General features: G+C 38.8%; 1 protein-coding gene across 11 annotated transcripts in view; it reads right to left on the bottom strand.

Moving 5' to 3' along the window:
• Window positions 1-9422, bottom strand: part of ORC5 (origin recognition complex subunit 5) — a 68434-nt gene extending 59012 nt beyond the window's left edge. For 4 of the 11 annotated variants that reach the window (XR_005854027.2, XR_005854029.2, XM_040682682.2 and 1 more), the window contains exons 1-4: window positions 9287-9408; window positions 6252-6435; window positions 5372-5464; window positions 3433-3630 (exon numbers count right to left, since the gene is read on the bottom strand). Coding sequence is in view for 9 of the 11 variants with exons in the window: in XM_040682682.2 (XP_040538616.1) it covers window positions 3433-3630; window positions 5372-5464; window positions 6252-6362 (402 nt within the window). In the remaining 2 variants the exon portion in view is untranslated. Of the gene's footprint in view, window positions 1-3432; window positions 3631-5371; window positions 5465-6251; window positions 6436-8903; window positions 8966-9286 lie in introns of all 11 variants that reach the window. The other 7 variants (XM_040682975.2, XM_046931493.1, XM_025147341.3 and 4 more) reach the window with 5 other exon arrangements.
• Window positions 9423-17067: the final 7645 nt, after the last annotated feature.

Here is a 17067-nt window from a genome sequence, read left to right on the forward strand (position 1 = left end):
TATAACAAAATAATGATCTCATTACATAGAAAATATTAATCTGAACTCCCATGTTGACTTGAAATCCATTCTCAGCTGCTGGAGACACATTTCACCAACTGCTCTCAGACAAGAGGAAACTAAGCAGGAAGTCGCGTTAAGTAGGAAACATTAGAGAGATTACTGCTTCAGGTGTGCTTCCAGAAAGCTCAAGCAGCTCTGCCTTCCAAACAAAGGATACAACCCCCAGAAATTCTGCATTCTTACACATAAAGGTAGCAAGAATTAAGAAGTACATACACAGATCAAGATAACTGTAATATCATTTATAACAACTGAAATCTCAATTTTCTCCAAAATTATTCTCCTATTAAAAATTGGGTATTATTTCAACTCTATATTAACACACTTAATGTAGGAGAGTTGTTTTTTACCGCTATTAATTTATGTCTCTGAAATAATTAAGACCTACCACTTAATATCCTCAAGTAGCTAACATCTGGAGTTCATACAGTTGAATTTTGAGATAAACTTTTCTTACCACAGTTTGTAGCCTGGAAGTTTACAGAATTTAATTGTATTTTATGCAAACCCTGTTGTGCAGTAATAACAAATATGTTGTGTACATATAGCCTATAGAAGGAACACTATCTAAACAACCAAACATTTGAGCCTATAGGGAAAAAACAGGAGCATAAAAACATTTGTGGACATCCTCTGGAAAAAACAACAACAACAACAAAAATAACCAACTTATTCCACTATACTTAGAGTCTGACAGGAATGAAGAAAAAGAACTATGATTTATTTTGTATTCTATTCCTACTCACAATAAAAATGTAAGTTCTGAAGTTCATTACTTCCTCTGAATTACTGCTGTTCAAAGAGAAACTATCAGTCTCTGGAAAATTGCATTAGTCTATTGTTTTACCACATCAAAATATTAGAACATCCATTGGTTCTGTTGTTCATAGTAAGAAAAATAATTTTATGTGGACAACCAAAGAACATGTTATGAAAAGGGTACTGAAAAATAAAACTGAAAAAAAAAAGTGGGATCATCTCTTGAGATAATAGTTCAAGATTCATGGGACTATTATAGTTTTAAATAAACTGTAATAAAACATGATTTTATATTGACATCCGTATTTCGTTCATGTAATAACCATCTTCAAGGATGAGAACAGCTGACTAGGTTTACTCAGAATTACTTGAAAATATTGTTACTGATGAAATACTCCTGATTAGGCCCAGTAACAGAATACTGAATACAAACCTTTAAACTCTTGTCTTGAGTAGATCTTACTTTTCCCCTAACTGGGAAACAAAGTAGAGTTCTTATTCACAACATGTAAAATATACTTCAACACTGGGCTGTAGAATATGTCATATGCTTCATGGAAACCACCAACACAGGCCAATAAACCTACATGCACTTTATTACTTATTTTAATGCAAATTTGTCATTTTTTTTAAATCAAGAAGTACAGTTTACCAATGGTTGTTGAGCAACAATAAAACTGCAGATTCTTACTTCTGTATAGTGCTAAATACTGCAGATGTACAAATGAATAGAAATTCATTTATCTGTTCTGTTATCATTATCTATTTTTTCCAGATAGTTATAAATAAGTAATAAATTAATTTTTTGCAAATAATCACAAGCACACAGCACCCATGCTTGAGTTAACAGAAGCATTTAGAATCCCCTGCTTGAGAGTAAACATTTATCTTAATTCACTCTGAATTAATTAGGCTGAAACATTAGATTATTTAGTACCAAAATGAAATAGAATAAATTAGCCTTGCCAGTTCATGTTACCAGCACACTGGGTTTCCATCAGTCTCAATTTAAACCATTCTATCATAAAACCAGATGACACAGGTTAATATACATGAATTGATTTTCTGCATTCCTGTCTGTTCCCATGCACAACAGAACTGAAATACTAATTTAATACTTAATTCTTCTGATTCAGCAACTATTTACCTGAAACAATTGAAGCTTTCCAAGTATTTAATGCTTTGCTTTCTGTAACTGCTGTTCAGGAACATTCTGATTTCCAGATCAATCATAATTTTAATATAACAAGATGCACTCTTAACTGATGCAGAATAGGTTTTTTAATTCAAATATTCAAATGAAAAGAAGAATCTATTACATATTTTGTGAAGTTTCCTATCACTTTAGTGCTAAATTCTGTTTTTATGCAATTGTTGAAAGATGTCAATACCACTTTTTTTTTTTTGTCTAGATATTAAATTGAATTATCTATAAGTAGTTTATTATATATTTTAAGTATTGGTTTGGAGTTTTGTTTCTTTTTCAATTTTTGAAGAATAAATTTTATCAACTTCATGAGCTTCATCAGTTAGCATTGCTTCTCATAAATACAATATGAAGTTATTAAAAATATTTTCATAGTGTAGAATTTTCTGTGTAATTCTGAACTTCTTGTTTGACTACAAAAAAGCAAAGCGGTGTGCACTGCAACTGGTCTGAGAAATACGCAAAGTGATAATCCCAGGTGATCAGACTTTCAAGCTGGAGTCACTTCCATGTTTTCTTAAATAATGAATTTGACCTCATTTAACAAATTACTTAATTCCTGATACTATGCTGAAAATTCAGTCCACATATTTTGTAGGTTTACTATGTATGCACATATACACTTACACATCACTAGACTAATAGAATTTATTCAACTAAGTGAGAACTAGAAGAAGTTTTGAGGAGACTACATCCTTTCTTTAGAGCCCTTGCATGCTTCATATTTATTTCAGTATTCATCTGTTGACACAGTCAATGCTGTTAATGATGTCTGCAAATGTTTACTACTTGATGTGGCTAGATTAGCACAGTACCAGTGTTCTAGTCCTATACTGATTCAATCATACTTGTGATGTAAGTTGTCGTATTTTCTTCTGCAGACTGCTTGTTTCTTCCACTGAAGAATGTCGAGTCTTTCACTGCAGGATATTTCTGACATCTTAATGTCAAAACCTCAGTTCTTGCCTCCAAGGGCAACAGTCTAAAGACATAAGATTTTTACATTCATAGAGGAAATTGTACATTTTAATTCCTTAGTATGACTTCTGACTTAAGTCTACGACAGCCAACAAATTATTGTCATTCATATGCACCATAATGCACTTCATCCCTGTTGCTTGCTTTTGCCTTCTCATTTGTGAAATTATCTTCTTCACAAAGAAATATCTGTGTGTGACTTAAGGATTATGAAACAAATACGGCCTCTCTTATAGATAGTATTATAAGAGACTTAATTATACAGTATAATTTACGGCAATTACTATGTTCTACAGCTTTGTGTATAACAAAACTCCAAAAACATGAAAAAACACTTTAAATACACTTTACACATACATGTTATTGACAACAATTATATCCACACGTGGAAAACAAAACCTAAGTACTAAAATTAAATTACTTACAACATATACTGTTTGATCTTGAAGATTTTGACTCACAAGAGCTTGTTTAAACAGACGCACAAAGTCATTGAAGGTATCACAAGGCACAGGAGAAGCTCGTCTTGTTTCAGAAGAATGGTTTTGAAGCTGGATGAGAATTTCCTCTAAAAGCAGTCGCGAAGTAAAGCATTCCACACAGTTCACAAACACATGAGGAAGCTGGAGGGGATAAAAATATCCAACTTCATTTCTATACTGTATTTATAGTGCTTTTTCAATGTAAATACTCCAAAAATCAAATTTCCCTTCCACATGAAGCACTGAAAGAAACCAAACACTGCCAACAGAAGAGAGAGCATAAACAAACAAACAAAAAAAAAACTCCACCCTCACTGTAGACAAATAATTACTTACGTATCTAGTCAAACTATCACATGCCATAAGGCGATGAGAGATCTGACAAATCCTCATATAAAACATGCAGTGTACCTTCCAATTATGTTTTAAAATTTCTCGTTAGAGAGCAAAGCATAGGAAGAACACCAAATAGCATTTTGATCAAAGAAAAGACAAGACAATCACAACACATTACAGTCTCATAAAATAACCCATTACAAACTACAGCGTCTGGATAGCATGAATGTCTCAAACTTATGTTATAAAGAAAGTAATCTAGCAGCACGCACATCAAAGAAACTGCTCAATGCTTTTGGTATTCACTGCATACAAATGACCCTACGATGAAGTGTAAGATTCTACATAAGATGTGCAATAAGCCCTCTTGTGCAGAATATTCTGCACAAGTCTGAAAAATGTGCATAAGTATTTATTTTCTGTGATTATTTATATGGCATTAACCAATTCCAAATCAAGATGATTTTACTTAGAAAGCAGGAATTCTTGATGTGAATTTTGTTTTGCATTTGTATGTTCCTCATTCACAAAAAAATTGTTGATTCCAATTAATTGATATAATTCACTTATTGCTAGCCATTCAGCTACAACACTATTACAAACGTTTATTCGAGGTACTCAGTTCCTTCAAAATTGTGAAAGAAATAGTCTAAATAATTGGTTTTCTTATGTTAAAAGCAACAAATAGCATACATTAAAAACCACAGTAAAGCAGTATGATTCACCAGGGGAGGTTTAGGTTGGATATCAGGAAAAACTTCTTTACAGAAAGGGTTGTTAAGCACTGGAATAGGCTCCCCAGGGAGGTGGTTGAGTCACCATCCCTGGATGTGTTTAAAAACCGTTCGGATGTGGTGCTCGGGGACAAGATTTAGCAGAGGGTTGTTAGAGTTAGGGTAGTATGGTTGGGTTGCGGTTGGACTTGATGATCCTAAGGTCTTTTCCAACCTGAGTTATGATTCTATCATGCACACCAAGCTGTGTTTGGAGGACCTAGAAAAACCAAAACAATTAGCTTATGCAACACTGCTTCAAGATTTTAGATGTACGGGACTGTATTTTTCCAAAGTGAAGATCTCCCTGCATCTACAAGCAGAATGACCAGAATAAACCAAATATGCTACAATGAATCCAATGTTCTCCTTGAATCTGCAGAAGTAGCACAACGAACAGCAGTAGCCTTGTATTCAACCAGTGATTTTCATAATTTCATTGCCTTAATTTTCGTTCCTTTTTAAATTTCCAGCAAGCATATAGCTTGTACCTTCGCTCAAAATGCTAATGACTGCACAGTAAGTTGAAGCTTTTGGGACCTCCTCTTTTAAACTTTTCTAAGAGAAGTTATTCTGTATGTTATATCTTAATATGTACTATTTCACAGTACCAGGGGGGAGGGGGGAGGCAGAAATCAAGAAGGCAGAAATGGCTGAGGAGACAAACCACTCTGGAAAAGCAGACGCACGGCGGAGGGATTATGTTTTCATCACTCCTCCATTACAGAGCTTTACAGAGCTCTGAATTCAGTATTAAATGTAAACAGACTCACCTGTAATGTGTTCAGAAGAGTCTTCATCACATAAGTCTTTCCACTAGATGTATGTCCATAGATAAAGATGGATGGAAAACTCAACTGCTGACGCTAAAGAGAAAAACAAGTTTAAAAAGAAAATGGTTACTGTTTTGATCTCTCTTCTGCTTTGTTCTTTTGTTTGCTTTCAACAGAGGATTTACCAATGAAGTTTTCCCACAAAAAAAAAGTTATCTTCAGAACTGAGGTATAAAGTATAAAATACACCAATTAACATGAAACAAAACTTGATCACATTGATACCGTGATCACTGAAACGCTAAGAGAATAAGTCCCAAGAATCAAAAGCCCCATAAAGCTACCTGTGAAACTGCTGTAATGTGAGGACACATTTTTCATGAAAGAAAATTTAAATAGGAGCAAGAAAGAAGAAAAACAGTAGGCTCTTAATTCAAACTGATGAAATAACGAACAAAATTCTGGCAAGGGTAAACTGGTAACCTTTACATTGTCACAACTTCTACAAATACAGGATGCTTTTCATTAGCACTACAAAATCATATGGACAACAATAGAACTACCAAGAAGCATGTACCTAAAATTCATACACACAGATACAACAGCTGCAAATAGAATTTCTATAGTGCCACTTAAAAATAAGCACCCCGGAACTTAAGACCAGGGAAAAGACAGACTTTGTTTTATTTTTGGAACAAAGTTAATACTAGGAACTATCATGGAGAAACAAGGCCACAGAGACAGTAAGGTACTGATAGCTGACTAAAGAAACAAGATGTACCCAAATTACCTTCATAACAACATCACAAAAACTCTACTTTTACTCCGAGATAACAAAACATCATTGTTCCACTCAAACACACAATACAGAAAGCACTACCTCTCCAAATATTGACAGCAACATGGATACTTGGGATTCTCGGCAAGGCACCAAACTTTCCAAGCAAAGGAGAGTAGCTGGTGGATAAGCTGGATGTTCAAGAATAGGCATTCTGATGTTCCTGTAGTCAAGATCCTAAACATGAATGTCCCTCCTGAGGTGCCGAGATGAGAAATAAAGTGATCTGGGAAATAAAAACTTTTAATTATGATTTGCTGTCATATACCATAAAGGAGAATAATAAGCAGGAATTTATCTAAACATTCTAATTCTGAACAACGATATGAAGACAGATGCTCCAAAAGAAATGCCTCCTATTTCATTTATTGGCCTATGACATCAGAGGTGGATGTTGGTGATATGGCAGTAGAGGTTGAACCTTCCCACCAATATTCCATTACATTTTGTTGCCGTGTGACAGATGGAAGCAGAGGAGCAGTCTAACAAAATGGCATCTAATTCTGAAAGGCAGATGAAGCAAAAGTGTGTCACTGAACTCCTTTATGAGGAAAAAATGAACCTGTTGACATTCAGGCAATTGCTGAATGTCTAGGTGTTAGCACAATGGAAGCTGGACCACATGGGCAACATTTTCCTAGCAACAATGCCATCACAGTAGCCATGAAAGAGTGGTCATCTCTCTGCTGGTGCAGATTTTTATGAGTGTAGCATGCAGGCTCTTGTTCATCGCTGGCAGAAATGCATAGCTAGTGGTGGTGACTCTATTGAAGAAATTTTGTAGAGTTTTGTAGCTGAGGATTCGCTCTATCAAGCAGTGTTATTGTGCTCTTTGTATCTGTTGTAGCTTCCAAAGAAATGAACAGGAGGCATTACTTTTGGAGAGGCCTACATACTACGCAGGGCTGAATGACCTCATCAAAGTTGGGCTTTTCTATGTAAGACATTATATGGCCATTTTCACATTAGGCAGATTCCAAAATTTCAAATAAAAATGGAAAGGTATGCAATATATCAGCAAATCACTGTAATAAAGAATTGTCACATTTAACTAAGGAGAAACACATATTTTGGTCTGTCTTTATACATATTTAAAAGTATCACGGTGATAAAATGAGAGAAGCAGATGGGTCACAGATGATCACCTCCCTGGACAACCAGTAAGTTAGGATCTGCAAGTAACAGGGAACAGGCAGGGCATAAGGAAAGATAAGGATGACAAAATAATAGCTCTTCAGATGTTAACATGAAAGCATAGCAAACTAAAGCTTAAAGCAGCAGTAACATACAAAGAAAATTCATCTGATAATGAAGTCCAGAAATAATGATCAAAAATAGTAGAAGCTCAATTACCAGACCAGTCAGGTCCAGGTAAAGCTGTAGCACTGATCACACTCTTTTAGACAAGAAGAAGTCAGGAAATACCGAAGGTCTGACTGTCCATTCACTGGAAAGGCTGCATTTTAGTTACAAAACACAGAAAAACAGCTCTGTCTTGTTCTCCTGCACTTTCTAAAACTGATGTAATGACATAATGTAAGTAAAGAAGTTTTTCCTCACATTCATATGGAACTCCCTTTGTTCCAGTTCATGCCTGTTGCCCTCTGTTCTGTCACTGGGCACTGCATATACATACATTTGAGACTTTTTTTTCCTTTTTTTACACTTTGCCTTCAGTATTTTCAATGTCTCAGCGTTTCAAATTACACTTATGTGAAAGTAAGCACATCAGACCTAACAAGGACTACTCAAAAAACTACGTTTGAATCAGCCTGAAAAACAGAAGTCCATAATTGGTAGTATGAGAAACTCAAGTAATGCAGCTATAGAACAAAAATGCATGGTCATTATGTATCAGGCAATTTTTTTTTTCTTTTCTGCATACCAACAACCATTCAACTAGACCTGTCCCATTCTATCAAATCATCGAAAAGGCCTGCCTACTTGTCTTCTGCATGAATTTAAGTGTCTTCAAAATTGAATGAAGATTTTTGAAAAAAAGAATAGCTTAACGTTTCTCAGTGCAAATGAACGAAGAAGTAATAACAGCAGGGCACAGGCAAAGACAGAAAGTTTTGGAAAGGGCTGAAAGGCATGTGGTGTGAACATAAGTGCTGCTCTGCAGTGACTGCACTCCCCAGGGCTCAGCACAGTGCCTTGAGCACATCTGAAGCCATTTGAAACGCAGAACAGCTCAAATCTGCTGATAGCATCCTATCTGCCAGCCCACAAAGATGTTTCTCAACCATGTCACCTTACACCAAACACATTTAAGCCAAGGAATTAAAAACCTACACCTCTACTGACTGTATACAGGTCAGAGAATCACAGAATCGCTCAGGTTGGAAAAGATCTTAAAGATCATCAAGTCCAACCACAACCTAACCATAGTACCCTAACTAACAGCCCTCTGCTAAATCATGTCCCTGAGCACCACATCCAAAGGGTTTTTAAACTCATTCAGGGATGGTGACACAACCCCCTCCCCTGGGGAGCCCAGCGTCCAGTTCTTCAGCAGGACCTCATTCTAGAGTCTGCATGAGAAAGGGTATTTGGTGCAAAGTTTTCAAGAAATAATTAATTCAGACTAAATGGCAATGCTGGCATCATCAGCCCGAGCTCGAACTCAGGATGTTCCCGAACTGTGTTGGAGGCTGTACGTGTGGCTGCAATCAGAGCAGGAGGAGCACTTACTTTCAGGGTGCGCCTGGTGAAGTTGCAGAAAGCAGCACCCAAGCCAGACGACACGGCAGGATCTGACACACAGAGAGGATACCTCTCAGCTCACTTCTCCCAGAATACCTACCTGGTATTCTTGTCTTTCTACACTTTATCACCAAAACTGAGCTCGTAGCCCAGCTCTCCCCCCGCCCCTGGGCCGCCCCCGCCCCACAGGACAGCGGATCACAGAGCCGCGACACCCCCAGGGCTGAGGGGCTGAAGGCGGAGCCCCGGCCCAGAGGGCAGCTCGGGACAGGACGCGGAAGGGACCCCGCGCTCGCCAGCGCCACGTCCTCGCCTCACCTCACCGCCCCGCGGCGGGCGCTCACACCCGCTCCTAGCCCGGCCCCCCTCACCTCACTCCCCGGTCGCCCGCTCCCCGCGGCAGTTCAAACATCACCTCACTCCTCTCTGCTCCAACACCCACGCCACCCGGCCGCTGCTGGATAGCCGGCTCCCGCGGCCGCCTTCTGCGCATGCGCACCACGCGACAGGTCCCGCTTTCGTCGTGCAGTGCGCAGGCGCGGAGCCTGCAGGCATGCGCCGTAGGGACATGACGCTCGCTGCCGTCAGCGTGCCCCTGGCAGCGCGGGAAAAGGCGGGAAGGGGAGGTGGCGGCTGAGGCTGAGGCTGAGGCTGAGGCTGAGGCTGAGGCTGAGGCTGAGGTTGAGGTTGAGGTTGAGGTTGAGGCTGAGGTTGTGCGGGGAGCCTTCTGTTACCGGGGCGGAATAGGATAGCTCGGTTGAAAGGGAGCTGCTTCAATGATCATCAAATCCAGTCTTCAGGACTAGCCAGGAATTGAAGAGTATTAATGAGGAAGTTATCCATTTGGATATGCCTTCTGAACGCTGACAGGCGTGGGGCATCAGCCTCCTCAGTAGGAAGCCTGTGGCCGCCCTCACGGTACAGAAACTTCTCCTGTTGTCCACTCGACCTCCCCAGCACAGCTTTGTGCTATTCCACCACGTTCTGACACCATTTCCCAAGGGGTAGAGCCTGGCACCTCTCTGCAATGACAGCATCGTAACTCTGAAACAGTGGTCACCTCCGTGGTGCAGATTCTTACAAGCACAGCATGCAGGTTCTTGTTCATCGCTGGCCAAAATGCATAGCTAATGGTGGTGACTGTAGAAAAGTAGTGTAATGTAGCTCAGAATTTGCTCAATCAGTGTTATTGTGTTCTTTGTTCTTATTTCCATAGAAATAAATGGGAGGCGTTACTTCTGGAGTGACCTGTGTATATGCAGCCCAAGGCAATTACCCTCCACTCAGTGCAGTCCAGGAAAGCTGAAAGGTTGGATGCTCACGCTTTAGAGGCATTGATGGTTCAGGCTGCAGTCCCTCCCAGGGTCACTGAAGCACCTGTAAATCCATATTGCTTCAAAGTGGAGAATCTCATTCTCACTGTTCCATCACTGCTTACACTCATTTTCCTAGGACTTGGGTGGTTATGCAGTGAGCTAGCTCAGGCAACAAGTCCCGCTGAAATTAACCCAAAGCAAAAAAGGTTACTTTTGAATAGCCTCACTTCTACAACCCTAGTTATTAATTGAGTGGGACCACCACTACTGTCTCATTTAGCTTCTAATCTAGAATTCAGACAAAATACCCAGTAGTGGCACTGTTTATTGATCCAAAGTGGCACCATTATTATCGTGATGTAGTAAGTAAAAATATATCCCTTTTTCAGCAATTTAAAATGGTTAAGAATATCTATGTTGACTGAAACTGTGGGACTACAATGCCTGGTTTTTTCAGGTATGACTTGTAAAAAGTAGGATAGAATCCTGGACTTGTATATGTGCAGATAAAAAACTGTTAGAAGATGATTGAACAGCTCTGTCCAGCTTTTCAGGCCTATCAGCATCCATATATTCCTGCTTTGATTTAGTAAGCATCATACTTTATACTTTTCATTTAGATGGTCAAAACTTGTAAGTAGCAGCTGCTAGAGATAGGATTAATGCATCAGTACCTGGCTGGTTATCTGTAGCGTAATTTGTTTCAATGTACATCTTGACTACATTTTACACTGATGTTGCCACTGAACGTGCATTTCTGTACAGATTAAAATATTTTCTTAATTCATACTAAAATGTCATGGTTCTTTATCTTATTCTGACAACGAGCTGCTGTTATCTAAAAGAGAAAGCAAACAGTGAGCTTTTCTCATTGTGTTTATGCTCAGATGTTTTACATTAATACTTTTTTTGCGTATCAACCTGATTTTCAGTACAAGTAGTAGTTAATTTTCCTTTAAGTTTTCTTACCATCGTTCTGGTTCAACAAAAATCTTTTCTTAAGAATAGAGTACTTGATGATTTCATTCAAATCACTGGGATTCCTTATTTGTTGAACTTATAAACATATGAATTACAGGATTAGGTTGTTTAACATGTAAATACATGGAACTGCATATAGAACATATACATATTCTGTGTAGGCTCTGTATAATACAATACAGAGAGTATTATGAGTGTAAACGATGTGCAGAATTTTCTTCCTCATTTCTCTCAGTCTTTCCAGGATATATTTTGCCAGTAATGCTGTTGTGCATTGTGTCATTGAGGCTGTATCTGGATTTCTACTTAGCAGTCTCTTCCTATTCAGAAAAGTCATTTCAAGCTGATAGAGGTGCAGAAAAGGCCTCCCATAAAGAGCAGGAAGATAGGAAATTATTGCCCTGGAAAGACATTCACTTGAAAGGATAGTTAAAGTGGTATAAGGAATTACTGTAACCATACGTTCCTGGCTTTGCTAGGACAGTGTTATCATCCTCTTCAACACAAGTCATCCATTTGACTTAAATTCCCAGATAGTGACTATTTAAAATATAAACTGGGTGATTTTTCTTGGAGGTGGATGAAGGGATCTCAAGTGATTCATTGTACACACCAGGGTACAGAAACAAAGCTTAAATAATGAAAGAGGAAAGATATCTACAATAGCTTCTAAAGTGATTTCAGTTTAATCTGCTGAAGGATATCTGACAAATCCTAAAGAAGGATGGGATTTGAACTTTGATGAAGAACAGATATCAAAGAGAGGAGAAGAGTTGCTTAAATTAAAGGGTCAGTATGGAAATTGTGGCATAGTTTATAACCACTAATAGTAAGAAATCCTCAAACATCTTTTCCAGTATTGTGAGTGAGAAAATAAACTGATGCTGAGTCGCACTCTCGGTTATTTAAGAAAGGGGGTGTGAGCATTGTTTGTTGGAGCAGAAAGGTTTCTGTGGCTGAAGTTTCCTTCATTCAAATGAACAAGTATCACAAAAATGAAACATATATTGGTTAGTTGCCATCAGAATTTGCAGAAGTCTTCCCAGAAATGCCCCTGAAATGATAATCTTCACTGTTTTAAACAGCATCGGAGCTATCTTATAAGTGCAATGCTGCCATAAGAAGGATCATTAACTTCAGTATAATATACTAGTAAAAGCAGACTCCTTAATTTCTCCCCAGATGGAAACCTGCCATTCCACATAGTATAGATTTACATGTGTGTTATTTTAAAAAGTGAATAATTTAAATACATCTTTAATGAATGTATGAAGGACAGAAGTATGTTGGACCAAATAATTTGGTCTGGCTGAAGCACACCTACTCTGCTGCAGGCCATTCTAGTGAAAGTGGCTGTATGCACCAGCTGCACAAACATGGCCAAGTACCTAATAAAGCAGTTTGAGCACATTTTAAATACTCAGCAGAAGCCTAACAATTATTATTTCCTGTCAAATGAAATTATATAGAGGTAGATAAATCTATGCACGAGCTCACATCCCATTTGTAACTACAAGTTATTAGACACCTTCAAGGAATCAGCTCACCTCATTCTCCTCATATCAAAACTAGGAAGATGACGTGTTGTTATGCTACACAGACTGTAATAGAAGATTTATACCAAAGGGCTTCAAGTTACACCCAGAGAAATAGTCCCTGGAGACAACTTTTTGGGACGTGGATTACAAGAATGCAATCTGTTTCCTTCACATCTCATCCTGTGTACAGCTTTGTGGTGACCGGGCACAACAGGCACCATGTCTGTGCCAGGGGATAATGCTAATGGTGACATGGTTGTGCTCACAGCCAGTAGAGATTCTCTTACACTGGTACAGCTGAGGATCTGATCCATAATTTCTCATTAAGTTTGCTAAAGATAGACAAAGATGAATGCTTAACAATCTAATCGTTAGTGATTATAATCACCGACAGTGGATTTTCAAGCAATTAGCAGTAATTAAGCTCTCATTTATAACTCATTAATATGAGAAACAGTAATGCTATGGATGAAGTACTCCCGTAGTATTTAAGGAAAAGTATTTTGCAGGCAGAAATATATGATGAACCATCTAGAGTTTCATAGAATCATAGAATCACTCAGGTTGGAAAAGACCTTAAAGGTCATCAAGTCCAACCACAACCTAACCATACTACTCTAACTAACAGCCCTCTGCTAAATCGTGTCCCTGAGCACTACATCCAAATGGTTTTTAAACACATCCAGGGATGGTAACTCAACCACCTCCCTGGGGAGCCTATTCCAGTGCTTAACAACCCTTTCTGTAAAGAAGTTTCTCCTGATATCCAACCTTAACTTACCCTGGCGCTACTTGAGGCCATTTCCGCTCGTCCTGTCACCAGTGAGAAGAGACCAACCCCACTCTCACTGTAAGCACCTTTCAGATATTGGAAGAGAGCAATAAGGTCTCCCCTCAGCCCCCTTTTCCCCAGACTAAACAGCCCCAGTTCCTTCAGTCGCTCCTCATAGGGCATATTGTCCGAGCCCTTCACAAGCCTTGTTGCCCTTCTTTGGACCTGCTCCAGCACCTCAATGTCCTTTCTGTACTGAGGTGCTCAAAACTGAACACAGTACTCCAGGTGGGGCCTCACCAGTGCTCAGTACAGGGGCAGGATGACTTCCCTAGTCCTGCTCACCACACCATTCCTGATACAAGCCAGGATGCCATTGGCCTTCTTGGCCACCTGGGCACACTGCTGGCTCATATTCAGCCGACTGTCCATCAGTACACCAAAGTCCCTTTCCATCAGGCAGCTTTCCAGCCACTCTTCCCCAGGCCTGTAGGGTTGCCTGGGGTTGTTGTGACCAAAATGCAGGACCTGACACTTGGCCATTAAGATCACCAAAAGAGATTTGATCAATGTATCATCATAGCCAAATACTGCTGAGATTTCAGCTGGCTGCCCAGGCAGAAATCAGTTGCATAGATCATAACTGTTTACTTAGTCTCCAGGTCCTGGGGGGAACAATCTGGTAAAGAATGAGAGTAAATAAATATCTTTCTCCAAACTGCCAATAAGAAAAATCAATTCACTGGTTTTACTTTAAAGTTACATTTTCATTAATTCTCTATTCAAATAATGTATGTTTTCCAATTTATTTTTCTGGGAAAATGGTGACCTAGCACCAACGTCTCCAAATAAATTAGTGTATTAATTAATATATTTATTCCTTTGCAGAAGTATGTAGCAGCTTGCAGCAAGGTACATACACTTTACTAAGAGCATGTCATTTTTGCATGCAAAATTGCTGAGTTTTTACAAGTTTCATTACAGTCTTTATAAAGCAAGAGGGCCAAAGGAAATTGATGTCTTGACACAAGCTTAATCAAAACCCTTTATGTATCATTACGTACTCAGGTTCTGAAAGCTATACCAAAGTGATATCGCTTCTAGTTGAAGTCAGTCCTACCTGGCAATTCTTGATTTACTTACCTTAATGCCTGGAGAAAAATATTTTACTTCAGAAAGAAATTAACATTCTCTACTTCTACGATGAGACATGGAGGAAGATGTGACTATCTCATGCACCAACAGCAAGAGCAGACACTTGGATTAACAAGAAATGAATGAGGAACAAAACACGTGAATCATGGCTGGGAGAGTAGCTAATGGCTAATGTAACTCGATGTGCATTTCTGATATGCACAATCTGTCATCATGATGTTTCATGCGTCATTTGAACCAAAACTATGGCATCGGATTCTTACTGCTCAAATCCTCAGTTACTCTTAGCTATGCTGGGCTAGGTAAGGGCAGCACGGCGTCATGGAATGAAATGAGGTTTTAATTTAATGAGCCACCACTGTGGGTGACTTACACAAGGGCTTTATTAAAGACCCCTTAATTCTTTGATTAATTCCATAGTTAATTCCACTATTAAAACTTTCCCCTAGTTTTGGGGTTATACTGGAGCTTTCCAGATCCCAGTGTAAGTTAAAGGAAACTTTGTTTCCTCCTATATTTTCCTATACTTTCCATAGTGCTCAGAAACACACTGCATTTATCTTAGCCCATACCCGGAGGCACCATTGAGCAGAGGCTGGTTACAGCACTGGCTGGCAGCAGTTAGGGAGCATTCTGCAGAAGGATGTGACGCCAGGAGGCAATTTCTGCAGACACAGTCTGTGATGCAGGATTAACGTTAGCAAGGAGTAAAATCTGCTGGGAGAGATTTTGGTTCCTTGGATGGGGTGTGTAACTGCTGAACCATTCACTGTGAGCCTGTTACTGTTTTATAGTTACAGCCATACCATGTTCAACTTCTTTCCTGTTTTGCTTTTTGGTTTGGTTTGTTTGTTTTGGAGTTTTTTGTTGGTGGGCTCTTTTGGTTTTTTGTTTGTTTTGTTCTGTTGCTTGTTTCCAGTAAGTTACGAGGCAGATCCCAACACATTCTTGTGGAACTGAAAACGATTTTAATCTTTAAATAGAAAACCAAATAAAGATCTACACTGCAGGAGGAATCAGCAACTGAGTCATCACATTCATGGACTAAGCATAATATCACAATTTTAATCTATAATAGTAAAAACAAACAAACAAACAAACAAAACCAGCTAAATGTTACCCTGACAGATAGACTGCTTACTGAGACTAATAAGAAATCCTATCTCCTTCTCAGCTTGAGCTGTTTCTTCAGCTTATTTTCCATGGGCAAACAGCCGTCTCAGTCTCATGTCAGCTTCTCAGCAAAATAAATTTGGCATTTAACTAAGTGCAGAGCAGAAAAATTCTGTGCTAACAATTTTTAATAATCGTAATTAATTATTGATTAGTGTTAATGACAGTAGGCAAAAATTGATTTGCTGTTTGTACTGAGCTGAAATAATTTACTTGTCAAATGAAAGTGATTAACCAGTAAGACTAACAGCAATTCTGTAATAATCTCTGATTTCTAATTTACTATATTAATGAGAAGATCTCTGTTTGGTAAGTGGTAAATCAAAGAAAGAAATGCAAGATAGGTTTAGGTAGTAGATCTTTCATCATATTTATCACTGGGATATGGTTTCTTTCAGCTACAATAAGTAATAAATGAATTGGGGATAATGTATGCTAACCTTGATAGATAAGGATTTTTTACCTTACAAGTACCCTTTGGGTAGCAGTAAATGACCATTTAGGACTGACCTCTTTCTTCTTCATTTTTTCAGCTAATTGTCAGCATTTATAACAGTTGTAGTTTTTGGCAAAGCATTCGAGCACTTAACCTACCCAACTTGTCTTTTATGTAAAGACAAATCTGTGCTGCCATTGAGAATTTATGCACTTACAGATGTTGTTTTTTCTCTTTACTGACTGGTATTTAAAAATCAGTTCTGAAACCACACACAGCATTTCAATGACATCATATGCAGAGCATCTAATTCCACCTTTGACGTGTGGAAATCAGACCCTATAGCCAGTAAGGATATAGAGCAGGTACGTGTTTATTGGTGACGCACGTACACCCTGGTGCAAGGGGGATCGCTTCACCTAACTTGCACACCGTCAGGAGAAACTGTGCTATAGATATAGGTCGAACTAATACATAATCAATAGTTGACAGGAATTTGGATACATATTCATTACATTCCCGAGAGCCCATTAGCATGCAGTCCCTCCCCCCTTGCGCATGCATAGGAGGTTGTGATGATGAAGGCTCGTAGTCTTCCTCGCAAAGGCTCATTGTCTTCCTCGCTGCAAACTTCTGACCCTGAAGGGGGAGCATCCCCTGAACTTGATTTCAGCTTGCCCTGTAGACATCTAATCACCTCCCTGCCAAATGTTTTCAAGCTGTCCTTATCTTTATGGCCTTCATCCTCCTTGTTATTCCAGACCCAGTGTCTGTGAAAGTG

This window comes from Gallus gallus, chromosome 1 (genome assembly GCF_016699485.2).
Source record: "Gallus gallus isolate bGalGal1 chromosome 1, bGalGal1.mat.broiler.GRCg7b, whole genome shotgun sequence".
Classification (NCBI taxonomy): domain Eukaryota; kingdom Metazoa; phylum Chordata; class Aves; order Galliformes; family Phasianidae; genus Gallus; species Gallus gallus.